We start from the raw sequence: 26,412 nt of genomic DNA, 5'->3' as shown, positions 1-26,412 counted from the left end.
ATTCCTTTTGAGGTTGAGACCTCAGAGTCAGTTATTAACTTAGAGCTGACTCCAAATTAAAAAACTAAGCTGCTGTAGCTGACCAGTGATACCACATTGAAACATGGCAAAAGCCCATGAGGCTGTCAGCATTCTGGTGCAGCATCCCCCAGGAGTATCCAGTGCTGAGTAAAATAGGCATTTTGTTGCTATTTCCCTTCACGATGACCTACATGTATAAGGTTGGATTTCTGTTTTCATAAAGGTGAAGGCGGCTGAAGTCTGCACCTGATATGCTCATTGCCCTCTCCTCCTTTGAACGTGATTCAAGTGAGATTGTGAGGACCAAGCAGGCTCCTCTTTCACATTAAAGGCAAGTAAACATGGCGTGCATCGAAAGGTCGGTCGACGTGTTTCGCGAAGGTCGGCCGGCATGGATCGCGAAGATCGGCCAGCGTAGGTCCCAAAGGTCGGCCTGGCAAAATTGGGTCCTGGGACAAAAAGTTTGAAAAGCATTGTTGTAGATTGCCTGACATAAGCAAGTTTTTATGGAGAGCTTGATTTTGGGGTGCGCTCTCGTGGTGGTCGAAGAAAGTGCTCCATGGACCTTCAAAAGGCTTTATTTGGAAATTTAATATTGTCTTTGAGTCCTTGGAGAAGCTCACCCAGGATTGATGCACATGACACAATCAAATTAAAAACAGCTCCGCTTCCTTCGAAAGCAAATGCATATCAGAGGCAGACAGAAAATGAAAGCAGAGGAATTTGTAAAAACCCATCTGGTTCAATAATGTCCTTTAGGGAAGAAAATCTGCCATCTTACCTGGTTGGGTCTCCATGTGACTCGAGACCCACAGCAATTTATGATTGACTCTTATTTGCAACTCTGAAATGGCCTAGCAAACCACTCAGTTCAAGGGCAATTAAGGATGGAAAACAAATATTGGCCTTGTCAGTGATGCGCACAGCCCTTGAAAGATTAAATTACCCCAGTTTTCCTTGTTCAAAACATTCACACGGCATGACCTACTGGCCTTGTTACGCCCGACTCGGGATGCAACAACAAGGCCGTTACATCTCACGAGATTTACAGCATCGGTTTCCACAAATGACGACCAGGCGTTACGGCATTTGGGGGGGGGGGGGGGAGTCTCCCATGTGATTGGAGGCCCCCTGCTGGTCAGGCTCTGGGCAGGGTTCTATCCCGGCACTGATGATGCCACCCGTGAACCTTGGCACTGCCACCCTGCCAGTGTCACCCTGGAACTATCAAAATGCCCATGTGGCACTGCCAGGCTGGTATGGGCACTACCAGGTTGGCAGTGCCAGGGTGCCCGGGTGTCAGGTTACTCTTGCCAGGGATCTGGCCGGGAGGAGGGGGGGCAGGCCTGCTGTAAGGAGGAGGGGGGGCAGGCCTGCCATTATGACGTGGTGGGATGGGAGGGCTTGACAATCCTGTAATCAGTAAATTGGGCATTGGGGAGTCCAGAGGCCGTGGTGGGGGGTTGAGAGAGTGTGGTGCCATCTTTAAATGGCACCCTGATCTCTTCCTGCACTGATAAGCTCAGGAAATGAGTCAAAGTGCAGCCTCGGCGGGGCCCAAAAGATAAGCAGAGTCCTGTTTTAATAATGGGGTCATTCTCGGTGCTGCACTGGAAAATACCCCGCTAAATCCACCCAAAATGGGACTCTGTCTTTTTTTCCATTAAATCGCGGCTATAGTTCCATAGTTCCAATTAACAAAAACAAAATCACAACTTCCAAGGGTGGGATTTCCAGCCTTGTCGCGGTGGGGGCAGGCTGGAAAATGCAGCGAGCAGGAGGGGTCATAAAATTCCACCAATTGGCTTTTTAATCACTCGCAGACTGGCGTAAATAATGCGCACTTTGATGAAGTACTGCAGATCACCCATTATCAATGCCGCCATGCTCAGCATCGTCAGAATCTCCAGTGGAGGATGGGAAAGGAGAAAAGCGGATAGTTTGAATTTGCGAGAGGAGAACTGCAACTTTTCCTGATGAGTGCATCTTCCAAATGGTGATTGCGCTTTCCTCAGCCACTGAGAGAACAGGCACTGACAAATTGTTCTACCATGAACATGGGGCATTAGGTTGCAGAATTCTCATACTTTCTTTCCAGTCTCCAGTAATTCTTATATAAATTCACCAAAGCCTACTGTGCAGCCGATGAAATACAGGAGCTGTCAGTACTTGTTCCAATAAACACTCATCCTGTCATTTAATTCAAAAGACCTCCAAACGATGCTGTAAGCAGGCGACAGCCATTGGGCTTTCAGCTATTACACTGAGCAAAGTTAACACCATGGCAGGCAGGGCTGGGCAAGAGATACAATAAAACATTGGGAATATTTATTACTAATGTATGCTGAAGCTCATGCACGCTTGTCAGAACCGCCAAGAGGTTTTTCCTTGATGAACTCGGGCACATTCCTGTAGGGGATCAACTGCTGTGAGAACATAAACATTATTCTTCAGATTTACCTGGCTATTGAATGATTTAATGAATCCATAATAACGTGCTTTATTTATTTTTGTATTTCAAGAATGTTAATTTCCCGCCTCATCCAAATATAGTCACGACTATAGGGGGTAAAGAAATTGCTTTTTGAATATTTTGTAGAGATTGACACCATCTACCAATTATTAGAAAAGCCTTTCAATCCTTTTGGAGAACGGATTTGACAGAAAGACTTACATTTCGAGGATTTCCTGACCACAGGACAATGCAAAGGGCTCAATGAAGCATTTCTGAAATAATGTCGATAATACAGTCGCCAATTTGTGCACAGCAGGGTCTCAAAAACAGCTATGTGATAATGAGGAGATAGTCTGCTCGTACAAATGTTCTTTAAGTAATAAATGTTGTCCAGGGCAATGGGGCGAATAGTTCTGTGAGATCTTTTGTGAAATCCTCTCATCCAAAACATAACGAGGTAAAAGGAAGCGGGAGGAGAGAGGAGAAAATGTGACGGGAAATCCAAGGTGTATACAATTCAGGCAGGCAGGAGGAAAATGACAAAATGGTTCAAGACTCAACCCACTGATTCATGGGTGATGAAACAGTCAAAGGTTGACCTGAGATGGATGTAAGAGAGGTGACACTCCTGCATCACAGCAAGGCACTGCATCATTACCACAAGAAAGTTGAGGGGTAAAAGGTGATGGCTGATGTGACATGGCAGCTATTGACTGTCAAAGTTTCGAGAGTCTGAATGCAGCGCGCGCACAACTTTGTCACTGCCTCCATAAATTGGAATCACCCAGATAAATTCGGGCAAGTGTGCTGCTGACGATGTTTGCTGGTCAGAGTATTGGCAAGTGGGAACCGTGTACCTGTGCTCCTTCCCTCCATTGCTCTTGTTTTCTCTGGGAAACATAAAAATTGGAAGGTTGCTGTCAGGAATTTCCAGAACTGATTCAAAATATGGCAGAGGCTGGATTTGAGGAGCTAAGCCACATGTCGGGCTGTTTCTCAGCGGTGCCTTCCCGCCACCTGTCTGTCATAATATACACCAGTATAAGACAGGGGACAGGGGAGTTCCAGCTCATTCTAGTAGCAGCCAGCTCGGAGCACAGAGCTCACAGCCTGCAACACAGACATTCACCGTGTGCTGAGTGCATCACCTGGTTAGGACCAGGCAAGGGTCAACAGTTAAAGCTGGTATTGCATTAACCCACAGTTCAAGTATGTTAATATAGTTAACCTTATAATAAAATAGAGTTGCACCACTTCCAGTGTTGGTGACCTGTTCGTGATCCAGAAAACCCAGAACATCATGGTACCAGGAGTGGTTGCATGCTAGCACTTCTGAGACCCACCTGCAACTAATCAGCATTCCGGCATCCTGAAGCATGGAGAACATCAACCCGCCGCCGCTGCTCCGCTTCGCCGGCAATCTCGGGGTCAATTGGAAGATTTTTAAACAGCGCTTCCAGCTCTTCCTCGAAGCCAGGGACAGGGAGAACGCCTCAGACACCAGGAAGATTGCTCTGCTCCTCTCCACGACTGGGCAACACGCCATCCACATCTTCAACTCCCTCACATTCGCAGACGACGAGGACAAGACAAAGTACAAGACGGTTCTCCTCAAATTCGATACCCACTTCAGCATAGAGGTCAATGAAAGCTTCGAAAGATACCTGTTCCAGGAGCGCTTGCAGTGTAAGGACGAGCCTTTCCAATCCTTTTTAACACACCTCCGCACCCTTGCGCAGTCCTGCGGCTATGGGCCCACGATATGATACGTGACCAGATCGTATTTGGTGTTCTGTCGGACCCCCTGCGTCAGCAGCTCCTCAAAGTTAAGCAACTCACCCTAGCGACTGCCATCGAGACTTGTATCCTGCATGAAAATGCCACCAGCCGATACTCCCACATACAGGCGGCTGAAACGGCGCAGCAAGGTCCCCACGAGGCGGAACGGGTCCAAACAATTGAACATCTCCAAGGCTGCAGCCTGGTTGAGGGCGGCTATTTCGCGCGCTTTTCGTGGCCTCCCGCACTTGTACGCACCAAACGAGGGGACGGTGACGTGGAGGAACGTGATGCGCAGGCGCACACCACGCAGGACCGCACCGCGCATGCGCGGTGGCGCAATAAGTGTACTGACGTCACGACGTGCGGCAACTGTGGCTCCGCCCATTTAAAGCGGCAATGTCCTTCAAAATCGCGACAATGCCTACGATGTGGCAGACTTGGCCACTATGCTGCCTGCTGTCGAGCAGCTCAGCCTGCCAATTCGCATCGCTTCAGCCAGCCTCGCAGGAACGTTCGGGCAATTCAACCCACGTTTACCGAGTCCGATTCCGACTTCCCGCAGACCAGTGACACCGAGGACCTGAGGGAGCCTTTTCGAGTCGCTGTTATAACAAAGAACCGGGATGTCCCCGAATCAAAACCACCAGCCGCTGTCGGTGCACAGCATTGATCCAGACGATGAGTGGTGTGCCATGCTGACGGTCAACCGATCCCAGATCACATTCTGCCTGGACACTGGTGCTTCTGCTAATCTCCTAGCGTGGTCAGCCTTTCAGACACTTGGGGTTAAATCAACCATTCTTCCATCGACCTGCCAACTAGTGGACTACAATGGCAACGTCATTCTTGCTACCGGTTCATGCCAACTCGAAGTGACGCACAACTCGTGAACAGCCATCCTTCCCTTCAGGATCGTGGGCTCCACGAAGGACTCTCTGTTAGGCGCACAGGCGTGCAAACTCCTAAACCTCGTTCAACGAGTACACTCTCTCTCTCCAGAGGACACGTCTGCCTTCCAGGATGCGGACTTCAGGGCGCAACTCAATTCCATCATCGACCAGCACCGCGACGTTTTCGAAGGCATGGGCACGCTTCCATACACTTGCAAAATCCTGCTCAAACAAGACGCCACGCCTGTGGTTCATGCACCTTGCAGAGTCCCAGCACCCCTCAAGGACCGCCTCAAGCAGCAGCTGCAGGACCTCCAGGACCAAGGAGTGCTCTCCAGAGTGACGGAACCAACCGACTGGGTCAGTTCCATGGTGTGCGTAAAGAAGCCTTCCGGCGAGCTCTGGATCTGCATTGACCCAAAGGATCTGAATCGCAACATAATGAGAGAGCGCGAGGAGATCACGTGCGAGATGGCTCAGGCCAATATCTTCACCAAACTTGCCGACGCGAAAGGATTCTGGCAAATTCAACTAGACAGGTCCAGCAGAAAACTGTGTACCTTTAATACCCCGTTTGGCAGACACTGCTACAACAGGATGCCGTTTGGGATTATATCAGCATCAGAAGCATTCCACCGGTTCATGGAGCAAATGATGGAGGGCATTGAGGGTGTGCGCGTCTATGTTGATGACATCATCATTTGGTCCACCACCCCGCAAGAGCATATCAGTCGCCTCCAGCGCATTTTCAAACAAATACGGGACCAAGGCCTTCGCCTCAACAGAGCCAAATATTCCTTCGGCCAGACGGAACTCAAGTTCCTAGGGGACCACATCTCCCGGTTGGGTGTGCAGCCGGGTGCGGACAAGGTGGCAGCCATCACGGCCATGCAGAAGCCAGCGGATAAGAAGGCGGTCCTCCGATTTTTGAGCATGGTCAACTCCCTGGGGAAGTTCACCCCCAACCTCGCCTCCCATACCACAGCTCTCCTGAACCTGGTCAGGAAGACGACAGACTTCCAATGGCTTCCCGCCCACGAGCGCGAATGGGGGGAGCTTAAGACCAAGCTTACCACGGCCCCGGTATTGGCATTTTTGATCCCACGAAGGAAACAAAAATTTCAACGGATGTCAGCCAATCCGGCATTGGGGCAGTGCTCCTGCAATGTGATGAGGCCTCATCATGGGCCCCCGTTGCATATGCGTCACGTGCCATGACCCCCACGGAACAGCGCTACGTGCAGATCAAAAAGGAGTGCCTGGGCCTGTTGACGACAAATTTCATGATTACGTGTACGGCCTCCCCCAATTCACTGTCGAGACCGACCATCGCCCGCTGGTCAACATTGTACAAAAAGACCTGAATGATATGACCCCTCGCTTCCAGCGCATCCTGCTTAAACTTTGGCAGTACGATTTCCAGCTCCTACACCCCGGGCAAGGACCTGATCATAGCCGACGCTCTGTCCAGGGCAGTCAACACCCTGTGTGACCCAGAGGGGTTCGTCTGCCAGGTTGACGCCCATGTGGCCTTCACGGCCTCCAATCTGCCGGCCACGGATGAACGCCTTATCCACATTCGCCGCGAAACTGCGGCTGACCCCCTACTACAGCGTGTCATGCGCCACATGATGGACGGGTGGCTGAAGGGTCAATGCCTGCAGTTCTACAATATCAGAGACGATCTGGCAGTAGTCAATGGTGTCCTCCTGAAGCTGGACCGCATCCTGATCCCGCACAGCATGCGCAAGCTCGTTTTGGAACAGTTACACGAGGGCCATCTTGGCGTGGAGAAGTGCCGACGGAGGGCCCGAGAGGCTGTGTACTGGCCCGGCATCAATGAGGACATCGCCAACACAGTGCTCAACTGCCCCACCTGTCAACGGTTCCAGCCGGCCCAACCACGTGAGACCCTACAGCCCCATGAGTTGGTCACATCCCCTTGGTCGAAGGTAGGCGTTGACCTGTTCCGTGCGCTCGGCAGGGACTATGTTCCGATTGTAGACTATTTTTCGAACTACCCGGAGGTCGTACACCTGCACGACATCACATCATCGGTGGTCATCCGTGCCTGCAAGGAGACCTTTGCTCGTCACGGCACCCCACTCACTGTGATGTCGGACAATGGCCCCTGCTTCGCGAGCCAGGAATGGTCCAACTTTGCCAGCAGGTACAACTTTGTGCATGTGACATCCAGTCCCCTGCACACCCAGTCCAATGGCAAAGCGGAAAAGGGCGTCCACATCGTCAAACGGCTCCACTGCAAGGCTGCTGATGCAGGATCTGACTTCTACCTCGCCTTGCTGGCCTATCGTTCGGCCCCACTCTCCACGGGCCTGTCGCCAGCCCAGCTGCTCATGGGTCGCACCCTCAGGACCACCGTGCCGTCCATTCATGTCTCAGACCTCAACCACGTTCCGGTCCTTCAGCGGATGCAACAGTCTCGTGCACAACACACGGCAGCGCATGACGCTCGGGCGACTGATCTCCCTGCTCTGGCGCCGGATGACAACTTCCGCATCCATCTTCCGGAGGGTGGCTGGTCTGCAACTGCTGTGGTTCTTCGGCAGGTGGCTCCCCGCTCGTTCCTGGTTCGTCTGCCAGATGGTTCCATTCGCTGCCACAATCGGCGTGCCCTTCATCTCGTTCCACGCTCACTACGTGATCCTCCACCGGTGCCACGCCCTCCTGTTGTCCCCAACCTGGACTATGTGGAGATTCTGAATACTCTGCATCCTCCTCACTCTGCCGTGGCCCAGCCCGTTCCTCAGCCGGTGGCTCCTGACCCACCCTTGAGGCAGTCAACCAGAATTTGTCGCCCACCTCAGAGACTTGACTTATGAGTTTTACAATGTTGGTCTCTTTGCTCTGTTCTGTTATCCTGTTTCAACGTTCCAGTAGTTTGTATATAATGTTCATTTTGTTGTTGGTGTGACACCCTATTTCTCTGCACCAGGCACCTTCCCGTGTAAATAGATTAGCCCCATGTACATAGTCATGTAAATAACACGCACACACATACGCAGGTACATTCACTACACAATATTTATTGTCACGCAGGCACATGTTTTTATATAAAAGGGGGGATGTCACAATATACACCAGTATATTATGGTGCAGACACACACACACTGATGGACATGCAGTGGGACCAATCAGCATACACAACACCGCAGCCAATCACCAGTGAGAGCACACGCACTATAAAGACAGGGGACAGGAGAGTTCCCGCTCATTCTAGTAGCAGCTAGCTCGGAGCACAGAGCTCACAACCTGCAACACAGACATTCACCATGTGCTGAGTGCATCACCTGGTTAGGACTAGGCAAGGGTCAACAGTTAAAGCTGGTATTGCATTTACCCACAGTTCAAGTATGTTAATATAGTTAACCTTATAATAAAATAGAGTTGCACCACTTCCAGTGTTGGTGACCTGTTTGTGATCCAGAACATCCAACACTTCACTGTCAATGGGATTTCCCATCGTAACCACCCCACATCGCCGTGGAATCCATGGGCGGGAGTGCGCTGCCGGCGAGAAAAGTGAATCGCACCAGCTGGAAAATTCCGACCATCATCTCCTGAAACCTAGTGATTACAAAATTTATATGAACAGAAAGAAATATTCAGATGATTCTGTGTTAAGTGTCCCCTGCCTGTCTCAATGGTAAGATGGACCTTGCCTGTCTCAGTAAAAGGAAGGGAGCCTGCATGAGTGGGAAATGTGCAGGATGACTGAATTAGGAGGGAGCTGAAATTTCAGCTGTGTGAGTGATGCATTTTGGTCGGAAGAGCATGGAAAGGCAAAATAAAATAAAGGGTAAAATTCCTGAGGTTGTTAGGAGCAGAGGGACCTGGGCGTATCTGTGCATAGATCATTAAAGGTGGCAGGTCAAGTGGTGAGAGCAGTTAGTAAAGCATTTGGTATTGTGGGCTTTATAATAGGGTGTAGATTACAGAGCAAGGAGGTTATGCTGAATTTATACAAGACAGTAGTTAGGCCTCACCTGGAGTATTATGTACAGCTCTGGGCGTCACACTATAGGAAGGATGTGAATGCATTGCAGAGAGTGCAGAAGAGATTCACAAGAATGGTTCCAGGGATCACAAACTTCAGTTAGGAGTACAGATTGGAGAGGTTGGGACTACTCTCCTTGGAGAGAAGAGGAGATTTGATAGAGATGTTAATAATCATGAGGGGGCTGGACAGAGTAGATAGCGAGGCACTGGGCGGAATTCTCTGATCCTGAGGCCAAGTGCTGATGCCGTCGTAAACGCCGTCGTGTTTACCGACGGCATCAACATGGCCTCAGGATCAGCAATTCTGGCCCCTACAGGATGTAGGAGCAGTTTCAAGACCTGTGGCTTGAGTTCTTCCACGTGGGGTTGTTCACTGTGGCTCAGCTCAGTACAGAGAGAACCAAAAACATGACAATCTGGACAAGATGGCTATTTAATCAAGCTTGTTACGTGTACACGGTGAACAGACTGGATATTGACAGACTTTTCATTGGCAAATAGGGTTAAGGAAAATCCCAAGGCTTTTTACGCATACATAAAAAGCAAGAGGGTAGCCAGGGAAAGGGTTGGCCCGCTGAAGGAAAGGCAAGGGAATCTATGTGTGGAGCCAGAGGAAATGGGGGAGGTACTAAATGAATACTTTACATCTGTATTCACTAAAGAGAAGGAATTGGTGGATGTTGAGTCTGGAGAAGGGTGTGTAGATAGCCTGGGTCACCTTGAGATCCAAAAAGACGAGGTGTTGGGCGCTTGAAAAATATTAAGGTAGATAAGTCCCCAGGGCCGGATGGGATCTACCCCAGAATGCCGAAGGGGGCTAGAGAGGAAATTGCTGAGGCCTTAACAGAAACCTTTGGATCCTCACTGTCTTCAGGTGATGTCCCGGAGGACTGGAGAGTAGCCAATGTTGTTCCTTTGTTTAAGAAAGGTAGCAAGGATAATCCAGGGAACTACAGGCCGGTGAACCTTACGTCAGTGGTAGGGAAAATACTGGGGAGAATTCTTCGAGACAGGATCTACTCCCATTTGGAAGCAAATGGACGTATTAGTGAGAGGCAGCATGGTTTTGTGAACGGGAGGTCGTGTCTCACTAACTGGATAGAGTTTTTCGAAGCGGTCACAAAGATGATTGATGCAGGTAGGGCAGTGGATGTTCTCTCGATGGACTTCAGTAAGGCCTTTGACAAGGTCCCTCATGGTAGACTGGTACATAAGGTGAAGTCACACGGGATCAGGGGTGAGCTGGCAAGGTGGATACAGAACTCGCTAGGTCATAGAAGGCAGAGAGTAGCAATGGAAGGATGCTTTTCTAATTGGAGGGCTGTGACTAGTGGTGATCCGCAGGGATCAGTGCTGGGACCTTTGCTCTTTGTAGTATATATAAATGATTTGGAGGAAAATGTAACTGCTCTGATTAGTAAGTTTGCAGACGACACAAAGGTTGGTGGAATTTCGGATAGCGATGAGGACTGTCAGAGGATACAGCAGGATTTAGATTGTTTGGAGTCTTGGCAGATGGAGTTTAATCCAGATGTGATGAATGATATCTGTATACATATGTACCTTTAATACATATGTACCTTTAAGACCGGGTTTGGAACCCTGGGGGACTCCGCCTCCGGCTCCGCCCCTAGGAAGCTGTATATAAGGTTACGTTCAGTAGGCAGCGTGCAGTGAGCACACTTCTCGGCAGCTGTCTGGTTTTCTTGTTATTAAAGCCTTTGTATTATCAAACTCCTCTCCTGAGTCGTAATTGAGGGTATATCACCAGATAAACGTGAGGTAATGCATTTTGGAAGGTCTAATGCAGGTAGGGAATACACAGTGGATGGCAGAATCCTCAAGAGTATTGAAAGTCAGAGAGATCTAGGTGTACAGGTCCACAGGTCACTGAAAGGGGCAACACAGGTGGAGAAGGTAGTCAAGAAGGCATACGGCATGCTTGCCTTCATTGGCCGGGGCATTGAGTATAAGAATTGGAAAGTCATGTTGCAGCTGTATAGAACCTTAGTTAGGCCACACTTGGAGTATAGTGTTCAATTCTGGTTGCCACACTACCAGAGGATGTGGAGGCTTTAGAGAGGATGCAGAAGAGATTTACCAAGATGTTGCCTGGTATGGAGGGCATTAGCTATGAGGAGCGGTTTAATAAACTCGGTTTGTTCTCACTGGAACGACGGAGGTTGAGGGGCGACCTGATAGAGGTCTACAAAATTATGAGGGGCATAGACAGAGTGGATAGTCAGAGGCTTTTCCCCAGAGTAGAGGGGTCAATTACTAGGGGGCATAGGTTTAAGGTGCGAGGGGCAAGGTTTAGAAGAGATGTACGAGGCAAGTTTTTTTACACAGAGGGTAGTGGGTGCCTGGAATTCGCTGCCGGAGGTGATGGAAGCAGGGAGGATAGTGACATATATGGGGCATCTTGAAAAATACATGAATAGGATGGGAATAGAGGGATTCGGACCCAGGAAGTGTAGAAGAGTTTAGTTTCGATGGGCAGCATGGTCGGCACGGGCTTGGAGGGCCTAAGGGCCTGTTCCTGTGCTGTGCTTTTGTTTGTTCTTTATTGATATTCGCCAAGACCTGTTCTACCGAACAAAGACCAGGGGCGTCATTCTCCGAACCCCCGCCGGGTCGGAGAATCGCCGGGGGCTGGCGTGAATCCCGCCCCCGCTGGTTGCCGAAGTCTCCGGTACCGGATATTCGGCGGGGGCGGAAATCGCGGCGCGCCGGTTGGCGGGCCACCCCCCGCGATTCTCCGGCCCGGATGAGCCGAAGTCCCGCCGATAAATTGCCTGTCCCGCCGGCGTGGATTAAACCACCTTTTGAACGGCGGGACAAGGCAGCGTGGGCAGGCTCCAGGGTCCTGGGGGGGGGCGCGGCGATCTGGCCCCAGGGGGGTGCCCCCACGGTGGCCTGGCCCGTGATCGGGGCCCACCGATCCGCGGGCGGGCCTGTGCCTTGGGGGCACTCTTTCCCTTCCGCCTCCGCCATGGAAGAGACTCCCTCCACTGCGCATGCGTGGGAAACTGTCAGCGGCCGCTGACGCTCCCGCGCATGCGCCGCCCCGAGATGTCATTTCCGCGCCAGCTGGCGGGGCAACAAAGGCCGTTTCCACCAGCTGGCGGGGCGGAAATTCCTCCGGCGTCGGCCTCGCCCCTCAATGTTGGGGCTCGGCCCCCAAACGCACCTTTGGGGCGGCGCGATGCCCGTCTGATTGGCGCCGTTGTGGGCGCCAGTCGGCGGACATCGCGCCGTTTCGGGAGAATTTCGCCCCAGAACACAGTACTTCTACAACATTCAAAATTCAATAGCCCACCCCAGTTGAACGCGATCCAATCCCTGAAGCTGCTTCTTTTAAACTTATCCAATAGAATTGCAAGCAGTGTTTAAACTTCATCCAATAGAGTCGCAAGCAGCGCATGATTGATCAACATCCTGACAGCTGCTTACAATCCCAGCAGCTTGCTGACTGTTTGTGAGATACAGAACAGAAAGACAAGCGGCGCGATTCTCTGACCCCCCACCGGGTCGGAGAATCGCCCAGGGCTTGCGTGAATCCCGCCCCCCGCCGTGTCCCGAATTCTCCGCCACCAGAGATTCGGCGGGGGCAGGAATCGCGCCACGCCGGTCGGTGGGAATAGCGCCGGTCGGCGGGCCCACCCCCGGCGATTCTCCAGCCCGCGATGGGCCGAAGTCCCGCCACTGTCAACCCTCTCCCGCCAGCGTGGATTCAACCACCTTTTGAACGGCGGGAGCAGGCGGCGCGGGCGGGCTCCGGGGTCCTGGGGGGGGGGGGGGGCGTGGGGCGATCTGGCCCACTGGGGTGCCTCCACGGTGGCCTGGCCCGCGATCGGGGCCCACCAATCCGCGGGCGGGCCTGTGCCGTGGGGGCACTCTTTTTCTTCCCCCTTCGCCATGGTCTTCACTATGGCGGAGGCGGAAGAGACCACCTCCCCTGCGCATGCGCATGCGTCGCCCGGCAAAGACCTTTTGCTGCCGGCTGGCGTGGTGCCAAAGACCTTTCCCGCCAGCCGGCGGAGCGGAAACCACTCCGGCGCGGACCTAGCCCCTCAAGGTGAGGGCTTGGCCCATAAAGATGCGGAGAATTCCACATCTTTGGGGCGGCCCGATGCCAGAGTAGTTCCCTCCACTCCATTACGCCGGAACCCCTCGCCCCGCCGGGTAGGGGAGAATCGCGCCCAAGATGTCAGAAGTAAAGTCCTTTTGGTCAAGTGAGCTATCCTAAATCCCATTTATTAATTATTACTGCTATGTCCTAAAAATACATGTTTAATGGTTAATAATGATTACTCAGTCCTATAATTCATCTCAATCCTTAATAAAACAACTTATGTAAAGCTACTCATGCTAACGATTCAGTTTTAAGAGATAGTTTCGCTGAACCCGCCCCCCCCCCTCTTCACAGGGGGCCAGCACGGCCAGCGACCCACGCCGCTAAGACCAGGTTAGAATGGCACCAGCGGGACTTGGGTTTTTTGTTGCGGCTGCTTGGCCTGGCCGAGAATTGCCGGGGGGGGGGGCGTAGAGCAGCCCCCGACCAGCGCCGTGCCGACCACGCCGGCACCAATTCTCCGCTCTGCGAAGAATCATGTCCTGGCGGTGTGGCGATTTGCACCGGTCGTGGCGATTCTCTGGCCCTGCCCCTGAGAATCCCACCCATTGTTCCCGCTCGTAAAGGGATCAAGAATGAGACGGTACAGATTTAAAGTGATTTACAAAGAAGCAAATGTGATTTGAGAAATATTTTTCTTCCACAATGAATGGTACGGCTCTGGAATGCACTGCCTGGAAGTGTGGTGAAGGCAGGTTCAATCGTGTCATTAAAGAGGGTATTAAATGATCGCTTGAATAGAAATGATGTGCAGCGGTACAGAGAAAAGGCAGGGGAATGGCACTAAGTCCTGATGCTCATCTGGAGGGCCGGTGCGGACATGATGGGCCAAATGGCCTCCATCTATGCTGTAACAATTCTGCAATTCCATTTCCTGACAGTGGATTGAGATACAAGAGATTAAGTTAGTGGTGTGTTTTTGATGTGTTGGGCCTCACACCATCCTGTGGCTGGTTCCCACTTCTAATACATTTGCATTGGCGTGAATACTCATTTGCGCAAAATGTTTAAAAATTATGACCCATCTTCAAGATGAAGTCAGTGGCACGTCAGTCCTGGCATCCGGTTCAGAATCATTTAATGGTGGTGTGCACCAGTCAGCTTGGTGCAGGTTTATTTCAGGTCACTGGCTTCCCTTGATGAACTCTACAAGGGCTGGGAGCAGGAGGCTGGCAGTTTGCATGGAGACTCGGGTCTAGCAAGGGGGGGGGCGATAACGGTGGAGATGGGGCGAGCTGTTAGTAGAGTGGCGTCAGGGTCACGGAGGATTGGAAGAGGGAAGGGCCTGACATCATTGGTTATTTACATCTTGCTGGCAACACTTGTTGTATTTATAGTTTCCAAATAGGTGCGCCCCCCCCCCCCCCCTCCCTTAAAGAGCCTGCAGTAAATTTAATCTGAAATCCTACTCTGTGTTGCAATCCATTCTCACAAAGGAGTCTGCCATTCTTTGAAACGCTTCAATCAACCGTGGTCTTTTTGTGAAAAAGAAATCACACTGATGGCTTCTTCGCAGTGGAGTTAAAAATGCGAAGAATAAAAATAAAATACAAAAGTCCAATGAAACTTCATCCAGTGGTGATTCTATCACCAGCCTTCACCATGTTATGCAATTTTTCTTTCATCTTAAACTGCTGTTGTATTCTGCATACCGTCCCTTAAGCCAATCAATAGAGCTATATATTATTGCAGTCTATCCGTGCTGTAATGATAGTTGCTGTCACTTACATGCTCTTACCCTCAGAATCTGCAATTCATCATCCAATGCAGTGATTATGTAGCAATCCCTTCTAGGTTTCAATGCCCTACATGCAATTAAACTCTCCACTCTGAGCAGCAGCGCAGCAATAAACGTAGCTGGGTATTATTTCAAAGAAAAGGCAACTTAGTCAGCTTTACCATCTAAGTACCAAGCAGTTTTCTTCAGCAGTGTGACAAATATTTCATAATTAGTTCACGTTGCCAAAAGTCAATAAAAGAAATGCCTTAATTTATTGGGGACTACCTCGTCTGCCATTCAGCGTACAATGCACAGTGACGGAGAGGTAGACCCTGTAAGATAGACAATGCAAAATTTGGCCAGGATGATTTTTTGTCGAAACGAAGTGAAGGCAACAGAAGACATGCTTCGCCCCCGGGTTCACCTCACCCTCGGGCATCTGCAAAATATGGTTTGGAAGAAAAAGCTGACAAGGTTTTCACGGTGTAAGAGTATGGAACCAATCGATTCACTTTTCCAACAAGCCAATGTGAAGGCACACGCAAAGTCGAAAATAAAAGTGACATTTGGCAAGTTATTTTCAAAAATAAAGAGGGCAGTATACAAAATGGAGACTCACATCCAAACACAACTAATGATGCATCAGGAAATTGGTTTTCAAAAATTTCATCTCAGCTCAATATGTGCGCTTTTCCAAAAAACACATGCCGTGCCATCTCAGGAGGTTTTATCCACATTGTTTTGAAGCAAAAGTCTTAATTTAGCAATGAGTATAGGAATATACATTTGTCCCTGTATGGATTTCAGCAGTTTAAATGTACTATCACATTTCCAATGCAAAGATGTCAAATTCTAATAAGCATTTCTTTTCACCGCGACACATTTCAAAACGCAGTCAACAGGTTTGCCTATGCATAAAAGTCTTTAGGTACTTTATCCAGCGTTGCCAACTCTGGTTGTACGCGTCCCTGGAGGCCTGCTGTCTCAAACTGCCCCACCTCTAAGCTCCCACCATTCATCACCCAAAACATCCATTCCGGTGATATCTGTCTTCCCACTTCAATTGCCAGGTCTGATTGGTTGACTTTTTAAAAACATTGTTTTTATTGGTTTTCACATACTGCAGGATTCTCCGTTGCAGGATGTTCCTTTTCGCCTGCAGCGCGCCCACGGGTTTCACGACGGCATGGGATGGCCACAATGGGAAACCCCATTGGCCGGCTGCCGGAACGGGCGATCCCGCTGCCCGCGCCGGAAAAAGGCTAATCCCGCTTATATTTCACAATTCAATTCATAAGTTAAGTAACAATATTGTGATTGGTTTACTTTTGACTGAGCCAAACAACCTTTCCACCCCCCCCCCCCCCCCCCCGCCATTCTCCAATATTTTTGTTTATAATTGTGAAATTAAAAAAATTAATGTCCTGTTGATTTTTCTCCCAGTTCCTTGACGCAGTGTCCTGGAGATAATTTTAGATTCCTGGAGAGGACAGGACAATTCTGGAGAGTTGGCAACTCTAACTGTGTTCAGTGCCAATAGAACAGATACGTTTTAAGAGTTTTTGCATCAGACAGCTTTCTTTTGAGTTTGGGATTCTCAGAGTGTTTTTTTTATTTCTTCCCTTCCCCTGATGAAAAGCACAGTGTCACAGTTTTTCACTCAGCATGATACATATTTAGTAAGGCTGAACATGGCCACCTACCTGTTCCTTTACTGAAGCCAGAATAGCAGAAGTGGTCTCTGGCTCGGAGCCATCTCCATTGGAAGCAGTCAGCATGGGGCTCAGCAAGCTATTTTTTTCAGATGCAGATGGCTGGTCTGGAACTGGCATAACTCCTGCATATTTTGGAAAGGAGTGGGGTGAGGAAGGGAGAAGAAACACAAAACAAATACATGAAGATAACAGGCATGTGCCTCCAAGGATTATATACAACTTCACAGCACAGAAACAGGACACTTGGCCGAGACCTGTACATATACTCTCCAGAACCCTCCTCCCAGCCAACTGCAGTCTATCATAAAATCCTCATTCTGGGCGGCACGGTGGTGCAGTGGTAAGCACTGCTGCCTCATGGCGCCGAGGACCCCGGTTCGAATCCCAGCCTTGGGCCACTGTCCGTGTGGAGTTTGCACATTCTCGCCGTGGCTGCGTGGGTTTCACCCCCACAACCCAAAGATGTGCAGGTTAGGTGGATTGGCCACGCTAAATTGCCCCTTAATTGGAAAAAAGAATGTATTTAAAAAAAAATGTTTTTAACAAAATCTTCATTCTCCTCATGTAATTATCAAGCTTCTCCTTGATTAATGGACCCCCTCACAAGTGATGTACATCTACCCCGTTAAACCTTTCACAATCTTAAAGATCTCTTATCAGGTCACCCCTGAGTCTTCCCTTTTCTGGGGGATTGTTCAGTTTTTCCTGACAGTTGGACCATCTCAGATCTGCTATCATTTTTGTAAATCTTTTTTGCCGCTTCTCTGGTGCCTCTTAATCTTGTTTTCTTTTCTAACATCACCTGGCATCATGGAATTCAAACTTCTACAAACAAAAATCTGCACCTAAGTTTGGCAGTGGCTTAAAGATGATTTTAGTCTGCACCAAGTTGAAAACCAATGGTTAAAAGATCAAAGTTCCTAACTCAGCAAAGATTAGCAATCTGTTAAATCTACATGGCAGAGATGAGTTTAATTAGCTCTCAAGCTGGTGGATTGACCTTGTTAAATTGCCCCTTAGTGTCCAGGGATGTAACGGTTAGATTATGGGGTTGCACGGTTAGAGTGGGATATGGATCGGTGCAGGCTTGATGGGCTGAATGGCCTCCTTCTGCACTGTAGGGATTCCATAATCAAAATGTTAAGCAGACCTGAACCTGTGTGTTCCACCTCTAACTGAGAGAGACTGATACTGTGTAGAATTCAAGCAAAATATTTCGAAGTGTCTCCAGTTAAGTGTAATTTTGGGCAAATTTGGCGGGGTGTATCCTGCTATGTTTTTGGATACAATCCACACCGGTATTCATCCATTATTAGGGCAAAATGTAACGCCCTGCGAGATCTAACGGGATCCAGATCTGGCTAATCTGATTATTAAAGCACTGCAGTAAGCAGCACTTTGAGATGTGCTCGCTGGAGTTACCCAAGGCGTGGGATCTAACCCTCACGCCTCAGAGTTCCTGAGTGAGCACCGGTAGTACTGGTTTCCACAAATGGTGGCCAGGTGTACCGGCACCTGGGGGCCCAAGGGATCGGGGGCCCCCTGGTGTGGCTGGGCTCTGGGCAGGGTGGTCCCCGAAGGCCACCTGGGCACTCTGGCACTGGCAATTTGTCACCCTGATAGTGCCATCTGTGCATGCTGGCAGTGCCAATGTGCCCAGGTAACATTTTGCCCATGCTTGAGATTGGGCCCAGGGGTGTCCTGCCCTTATGAGGTGAGGGCATTGACGACCCCTTATGGGTGAGTTGGGGCATTGGGAAGTCTGGGGGTCACGATGGGGGGCCTCGAGATGTGAGCGGAGCCAGTCACAGAATAACAGAATAACAGAGTGCAGAAGAGGCTCTTTGGCCCATCGAGTCTGCACTAATGCATGAAAGACACCTGACCTGTCTACCTAATCCCATTTGCCAGCACTTGGCCCACTTGAGTGTTAAGACTTGCCAAGTGCTCATCAAGGTACTTTTTAAAGGATGTGAGGCAACCCACCACTAACACGCTCCCAGGCAGTGCATTCCAGACCGTCACCACCCTCTGGGTAAAAAAGGTTTTCCTCAAATCCACCCTAACCCTTCTGCCCCTCACCTTAACCTTGTGTCCCCTCATAACTGATCCTTCAACTAAGGGTAACAGCTGCTCCCAATCCACCTTGTCCATGCCTCTCTTAATGCTGCATATCTCGATCAGGTCGCCCCTCGGTCTCCTCTGCTCCAGCAAAAACAACCCAAGCCTATCCAATCTCTCGTCATAACTTAAATGTTCCATCCCAAGCAACATCCTGCTGAATCTCCTCTGTACTCCCTCCAGTGCAATCACATCCTTCCTCCCAGTCCCAGAAATGGGACTAAGTGCAGCCTCAGTGGGGCATTCCCTGTTGAGGCCCCAAAATGTAAAAGAATACCGTTAGATAGTGGGGTCATTCTCGGCACTGCTAGCGCCAGGAAACACCCGACTAAACACGCCCGACAGGGGACTCTGTTTCATTTCTGTTACATCGCATTCCCAGTCAATTTTGGGGGTCTTGGGGAGTTTCTACCTGGTCTAGCCCACACTTAGAAGTTTTTTCAGAGTTCGGGCTGCCAGTCTGAAATGGTGCCCCGATCTCTCAGTGAGCCTGAGGTTCTCCTGCACCCCCGCATCCACATGGCCATTTCCCCACATTTCCAAGTGAGGACACCCCTTACAGGACCCCCACCCTTCACCCCCCCCAACCTTTACGGGGCCCTTTCATACCCGCCCTTCACATCCCAATCATGAATACCGCCCCTCATCACCCCTTTCATGGGCATGGCCCCCTCAGGCCCCGAAACTTGGTAGGGCTACCCTCACATCAGAGCATCCAGATACTGCCACCCAGGCACCCTGCCCAGGTGCCAAGGGAGAGTTAGGGTGCCTTCCTGCCCTGTCCCCTGCCACACAGGGTCTCCAATGGACTAGTACTAAACAGCGCCCGGGTGAGGTCTCCCAGGCATGGCCATTAGGTCCGTGGCACCGGGGGAATCTGATGAAGGCATATTTAAATGAGCCTAAAAGGGTGCAATCCAGATCCTGGCATCTCACGAGGTTCTGTTGAATCTCGCAAGTCGTTTTGAGTGTCGCATATCTCACAAGAGGCCTCTTGCGAGATTCCAATGGCCTCATCCCGACACCAAGTCGGACTCAACGAGGCCTTAAAACACATCCCATGTTCAAATTCCTGGTTGACTGATCAGGAGGAGGACTGACATTAATGCGGAAGGCTGGGTGGACCACTTGGGCCGAAGCTACAGAGTCAGGGGAATTCCCAGTTCCACAAACCCAAACTCTAAAAATGCCTGAGCGAATGTCAAATTTTCACTGCGGGGTATTCTGGTTCACTGGGCACTGGGCCAGGTGACTCCGGACGATTGTGGAGGTTGTTGGCAAAGAGGTGAGTTGGGCGCAAGGTCCACTTCGGTGCTCTGGAACTTGTGTTCAAGTTTAATTAAAAAAACATAAAACAGCCCTCGAGCCCTCATCCCTCATGATCCTTGCCCCTCCACACACTCCCCATTACCTATCCAGGTGAAGCTATGCAACCTCACGCCTTCTACCCAGCCCCCATGGCTCTTCATACACTTCATGTGAACCTATGCTCCTCTAGTCACCCCGTGGCTCTTTATAGCCACCATGCCAATGTATGTCCCTTTGGCCCTCCCACAGTTCTTTATTACCCCGATTGCCAACCTATGGCCTTCTGTCCAACTCCATGGCGCTTTACATCTCCATATCAATTGATGCCCCTACACCTCCCCCAGTGGCCCCTTATACCCTCCATACCAACCTATGTCCTTTCATCCCCTGCCATGCCTCTTTATGTCTCTATGCCAACTTTTAGTGTCAATGTATGCCAACCCATGCCCGCACCAATCATCCTTTGCCCTTGCAACTGCCATGCCAACTCACTCAAGGCAGACCTCAGGATCCATACTGAGATTCATTTTCAATAAAGTTCCAAGAATGTACTGCAGTCTTTATTTAAAAAATACACTCATTCTTCAGAAAGACATTTACAACATTCCTCCAACTGCATTATTCTTTACAGTAATAAACATTTAATTCAATTGTATTATCCTTATAAAAACAAGAATTGTCCCACTTCAAGGAGTACATTGCCATACATTTTAGTTCCTGTTGTATGAAGAGTCAAAAGTCCTGTTCCTTTTCACCAAACACCATTTATTTCACTTCCACAGCCTTTGCACAAAACTCTAACAACACACCACCTGACACAAGGGCCACCTGAAGCCCTTTTTCATATCAGTGTCAATCATTGGATACTTAACATAAATGAGACAACTAACTGCAATGTCTCTGAATGCATTACTTAACTCTTAACCCATTACTTAACAGTCTCCCCTCCCTTGGAGAAAAAAAATAATTAGGTGAAAACAAAATTTAAAGAAACTCAAAAACACACACGCAATTTCCCCCCTTCTTTTTTTTCAAATTTTTTTTTGGGAAGAAGAAAAAAAGTCACAGAAACAGGCACCCTTCATTAACAATATCCAAAAGTTAAATTTCTGTCAATATCTGAGATATATAAAAGGCCATACCCACCGCCACTACAAAGCTTAACGTCTCAGCAGCCAAAGTGCTTTCGACCACTTTCCTTATTTTCTTTGTTTCCCACACAAGAGGACAACATTTACCATTGTTCCTGAAGAGGAAAATTATAAAACCTCCTGTGCTTGATTTGCATAGGACGCATCATTATAAACTATGAATTTCAAGTGCCTAAGGTCACCTAAAACCGGGAATCTCAAAACACACTCCTGCATTTTTAGTTTGGCCCAACGCTTTATTTGCTCTTATTATGTCTTCCACTTTGGGATCATTCATTTTTGTACTCAACTCTAAGACATCAAAACTCACGTCCGGTGTAGTCTGTCTACCTAACCAATTCAGTTGCCCAATTAAACTTTGCAGTTGCTCTTTTTCCATCTTGAAAATCTTGCATCTTTTTGTGAAAACCCGGCCACGATTAATTGCTATTGGGCTGATGCTTTCCAAATAAGATTGCTGACGTAAAGTTGCCCCTAGCTTAGTCTGTCCGATTTCCAGTCCAATATATATAAATGCACCGGAAGCCTGACTTCCGACCCTGAATTCTTTCCTCAAACCAGAGATTACAAAAGCTTCAAAATCACTAGTCCCACTCCACAAAAATTATTTGACATGCATCATAAAGATGCCAGAAAGGTTCCCTTTATAGTGCCAATAAAACATTACCGGATCTACTTTCAACTGGTAACAGCCTAACTTTAACAAAACTGACCTTAACGAAAAATACCAGACTCTAGATGCAACATTTAAACCACATACACATTTGTTCCACTTCCAGAGTACCCCTTCTGTGTTAGCTGCTTCTTTCGGAGGACGGAGAAAAATGTCTCTCTGGAGCTGATGCCCCTGCAAGAAAGCAGCTTTCATATCTATAGATTTGTATTCCCATGCCTTTGTGGCTAAAAGAAGATCTTTAAAATTAACCTTTCCTGCTGTAGGTGAATCTACCCTTAAATCCTGATCTTCGAAGTTTTCTTCAAATCCCCTTGCCACAAGCCTGGCCTTTGCCTTATAAGTTCCATCTGGAAGAACCTTTTCCGTGCAAATCCATCTGTGGGACAGAGCTCTTTGTCCCCTATCCGGTACTTCCGTGTATACCCCAAATTCACTTCAACTATGCAGTTCTTGCTGTTTAGCATCTTTGATAACTTTTCACATAATTTATTGGAAGCCACCAAAGTCTCACGTGCATGTGGGCTTCTACTCCTATTAGTATTCGTAGTCTTACTCATGTTCCGAGACCTTGATAAACGACGTCCCCTCTCCTGCCTGGTAACTTGTTCTACACTGCTGCTGCTTGATCTTTCCTATCTGCTGTGGGATGTCCTTTCAAAATTCTTGACCTTTTCCTGCGGACCTGTTCACTAACCGATGTACTATCTGCACTGGCACTGTGTTTCTGTGACCTCCATTTTTGAACTTCGTGTTCCCAATCCATTATCTTAAATCCTTCCCCTGAATGCTGTACATTCAACCAATGTTTATACTTTCCAGTGGCCTTTCCTGCTCTAATAACAGTTGCATCCTTCCATTGACTATACCCTTCAGGCAAGTATGTCACCTTTGTACCAACGTTTGGTAGTTGTCCTTTCGGAAAAATGGCCTTATCCCAGATCTTAAGGTCCACAGCCACAATGTCGTTAAAATCCCTGGCCAAAGGTAGGGTTACTATCGGTCGTGCTGGTGTCCTTCTGTACTTCCTACAAACTTCACAGCGGTCACTAACCTGTTCTATCCGTTTAGTATAGTCGTCGTCCCTTACCCCCGCATCCTTTAATACATTTTTCAGCCTCTGAGGAGACAGATGTGCAAATTGCCTAGGCAGTTTTAATACCACAAGCTTTTTATCAGCTAAAGTCCCATTTTCAACTGCCATGAACACATCCTTAACCACTCTACTTGAAATATTATTTTTCAGTAATGGAATGCAATAGTGTCCCGACTGTGTAAATTGTAAGTCCACCGTCTTTCCAAAAACTGTTGCCTTATCCTGTTCCCTATCTAGTTTCATGTGTGCTTTCTTCATTGACGGTCTGCTCAGAAGCAAAGGTATCTCACTTGATACAACATCCGTGCTAATGAAATGATTCACTCTGGCAATATTGCAAGGGATCACCACTCTTTTCAGCAACTTCAGAGTATTATTATCCCCAAACCTGAAACTTGTGGATCTTTCAAATTCCTTACCTTGTTACGACTTTCAGCATTCAAGGAGTCCAGGTAACATTTTAACCAGTCAATTCCACACACAGTAGATGAGCAGCCACTGTCCAATACAGCACAATTGAAGGATTCTGCAACCAACACCCTCATTACCAGCTTAAAACTGCTTGTTTATAGGACAATGAGCACTCTGAACACTATATTTTTCCTCTTCAGACTCTTCCGCGTCATGTGCCGCTTCAAACACTCTATCATAATGTTTTGGACAGTTGAAGACATAATGGTATTGAGGGTCACATCGAAAACATCGATTTATCATGCCCCGTGCATTTCTGGGGTTCATCTTCCTACTGTAACTTCTAACTGGGTTTCTGTCTTCATAATTTCCTTGTCTCGATCTCCTTCTATAGTCTTGAGCCCTGTTCGTAGCCGTACAATTTCGCCATCCTGTTAGTAGTGTTTCTTCCATATTCTGCTTTATAGCAGACTGACCTATTTGAGTCATCAGAGCCATCGGAATCGAATGTTTCCCCAAAAACGTCTTTAAAGCTTTTGTCATCTGATCGAATAAGGTATCCTCATCCGTAAACTGAACTCCTGTCAAAACCAGGAGCCTATCCATGTTGCTCGCTCTAGCACAGTCAAGTAATTTAAAGGCCAACAGACTGTGGAAATTCCAGATTTTGGTTCTGCAGCCTTTCATATAGTCTACCAAATTCCATCATATAGTCTTCCATGGAGATATCCTCCATTTCCCAGAACTTATCAAATTCCGACCATGCTTCATACGCACTTAACAAGTCATCTTTCTTGTAAATCTTATCCATATATTGTAATAGAGTCTCCAGACCTTCTTCTGAGTCTAACTCTTCCAATTCCAGCTCAGAAAACACTTTGCTCCGGATTTTACTGTCATAAGGTAGAGAAAGAGCCAATGCCAAACCTTGTTTTCTCTTTCCCAAGGCAGCTACTTTAGTCCACATAACTACTACACTTCTCCATTGGTCGTACGATTCCCTTTCAGAAAATAAGGGAGGATAGTCATATCCAGCCATCTTTATCCTGGGTTCAGCCATGTATCTTTTTTTTTTCCCCTTCTCACTCACTCCTTGGTTTGATCAGGAAAAGTAGTATCTTTCAAACCTTCACATTTGCACAGTAACCATTCTCTGCTACCATTGTTATACATTTTAGTTACCATTGCATGAAGAGTCAAAAGTCCTGTCCCTTTTCACCAAACACCATTTATTTCACTTCCACAGCCTCTGCACAAAACTCTAACAACACACCACCCGACACAAGGACCACCTGAAGCCCCTTTTCAGATCAGTGTCAATCATTGAATACTTAACATAAATGAGACAACTAATTGCAATGTCTCTTAATGCATTACTTAACTCTTATCCCATTACTTAACATACATAATCACCTGGAACTGTCTATCAAACTGTGATAATGGATGGTTACAAATTCAGTCAGACAGCACTCATCCAGTAATGGACGCTCAAAGGTTTAAGTCAACTGACAAAGTGAAATAGCAATCACTGCTTTTTTAGGCCCAAAATGTTTCGTCAAAGAGTTAAAGGGCAGGTGTTTTAAATGTCTTTACAGCTCGACATCTCCCTTTGACAGTTCATCTTGATAATTTTGACAGTTGTTTGTGTCAGTTCCAGTTAGCTTCACAGTTCCAATGTGTTTATGTACATTTTACACACATTCATGACTATTTTTAGAATTCTTAGTAGTCTTTGGCAACCTCACCTCTCCTCCCAAAGGGACCTGATCTTCCCAAAGGTGCCCGGGAGCATATCCATAGGGGTAGCTTACCTCTCCAAAAGGGTACACAAGTGGATGGCTATCCAAATTAATCTACAAAGTTCAGCCCTGGTCTATCACATCTAATAATAATAATAATAATAATAATAATCTTTATTAGTGGCACAAGTAGGCTAACATTAACACTGCAATTAAGTTACTGTGAAAATCTCCGAGTCGCCACATTCTGGCGCCAGTTCGGGTACACAGAGAGAGAATTCAGAATGTCCAATTCACCTAATAAGCATGTCTTTCGGGCTTTGTGGGAGGAAACCGGAGCACCCACAGGAAACCCACGCAGACACGGGGAGAACATGCAGACTCCAGACAGACAGTGACCCAAGCCCGGAATCGAACATCGAGCTTCACTCACGTCTCACACCAAAATGAGATATGTTGAAGCAGCTTCTGTCTTCTATGGGCAACTGCCTCAGCCAATTGTGTGTTTGCAAATCTCAACCCGGGCTCATTCCAACTTCCACAAAAATGGTAGGTGTGGGATTCAGGGATAGAACTTCTAGATTTGAGTTTCTCTGTCATTTTTTCTACAATGGTGAGTCTCTCCAGCATTGTGCAAATTCAGGCCTTATAATTACTACACTCCCACATCTATCATACTTCATTTACCTTTCCTACTTAGGCTATAATACTGTTCAACACATCATAAACATGATGTGGCTACTTCCACTTCCAGTCACCATGCAACTCCCACCCTCACCCTGCACCACCTGCACCTGAACTTTGGTGGCCATTTAGTAAATCTCCAAAATGTTCTTTGGCCAGAAATATCAGCATCTTTACAGAGTAAGGAAGGGGGCCTTTTGTGGTGTCAGTTCTGGCTCAATGATAACACTGTCAAATCTGGGTCAGAAGGTTGTTGGTTCAAATCCCACTGCAGAGACTTTACCACACAATGCAGACTGACATTCCAGTGTGACATTGAGGGAGTGTTGCACTCTCAGAGGTGCCCTCTTTTATATGAGACTTGCCCTGTCCACCCTCTCAGGCGGGAAAAAAAGATCCATGGCACTATTTTTGAAGACAGGCAGGGGTTATTTACCATGTGTCCTTTACAATATTATTCCTCAACTAACATCACTAAAGCAGATCATCTA

The 26,412-nt window shown here is 48.2% G+C and overlaps 1 protein-coding gene across 4 annotated transcripts in view; it reads right to left on the bottom strand.

Annotated features, from left to right (window-relative positions):
- LOC140425471 (catenin delta-2-like) overlaps positions 1 to 26,412 on the bottom strand; it is a 1,686,689-nt gene that overhangs the window by 1,050,754 nt on the left and 609,523 nt on the right. For all 4 annotated transcript variants that reach the window (XM_072509780.1, XM_072509779.1, XM_072509782.1 and 1 more), the window contains exon 3: positions 16,727 to 16,860. In XM_072509780.1, coding sequence (XP_072365881.1) covers positions 16,727 to 16,860 — 134 coding nt within the window. The remainder of the gene's footprint in view (positions 1 to 16,726; positions 16,861 to 26,412) is intronic.

The sequence above is a fragment of the Scyliorhinus torazame genome, chromosome 6 (genome assembly GCF_047496885.1).
Source record: "Scyliorhinus torazame isolate Kashiwa2021f chromosome 6, sScyTor2.1, whole genome shotgun sequence".
Lineage (NCBI taxonomy): Eukaryota > Metazoa > Chordata > Chondrichthyes > Carcharhiniformes > Scyliorhinidae > Scyliorhinus > Scyliorhinus torazame.
This window is presented reverse-complemented; position numbering and strand designations above follow the sequence as displayed.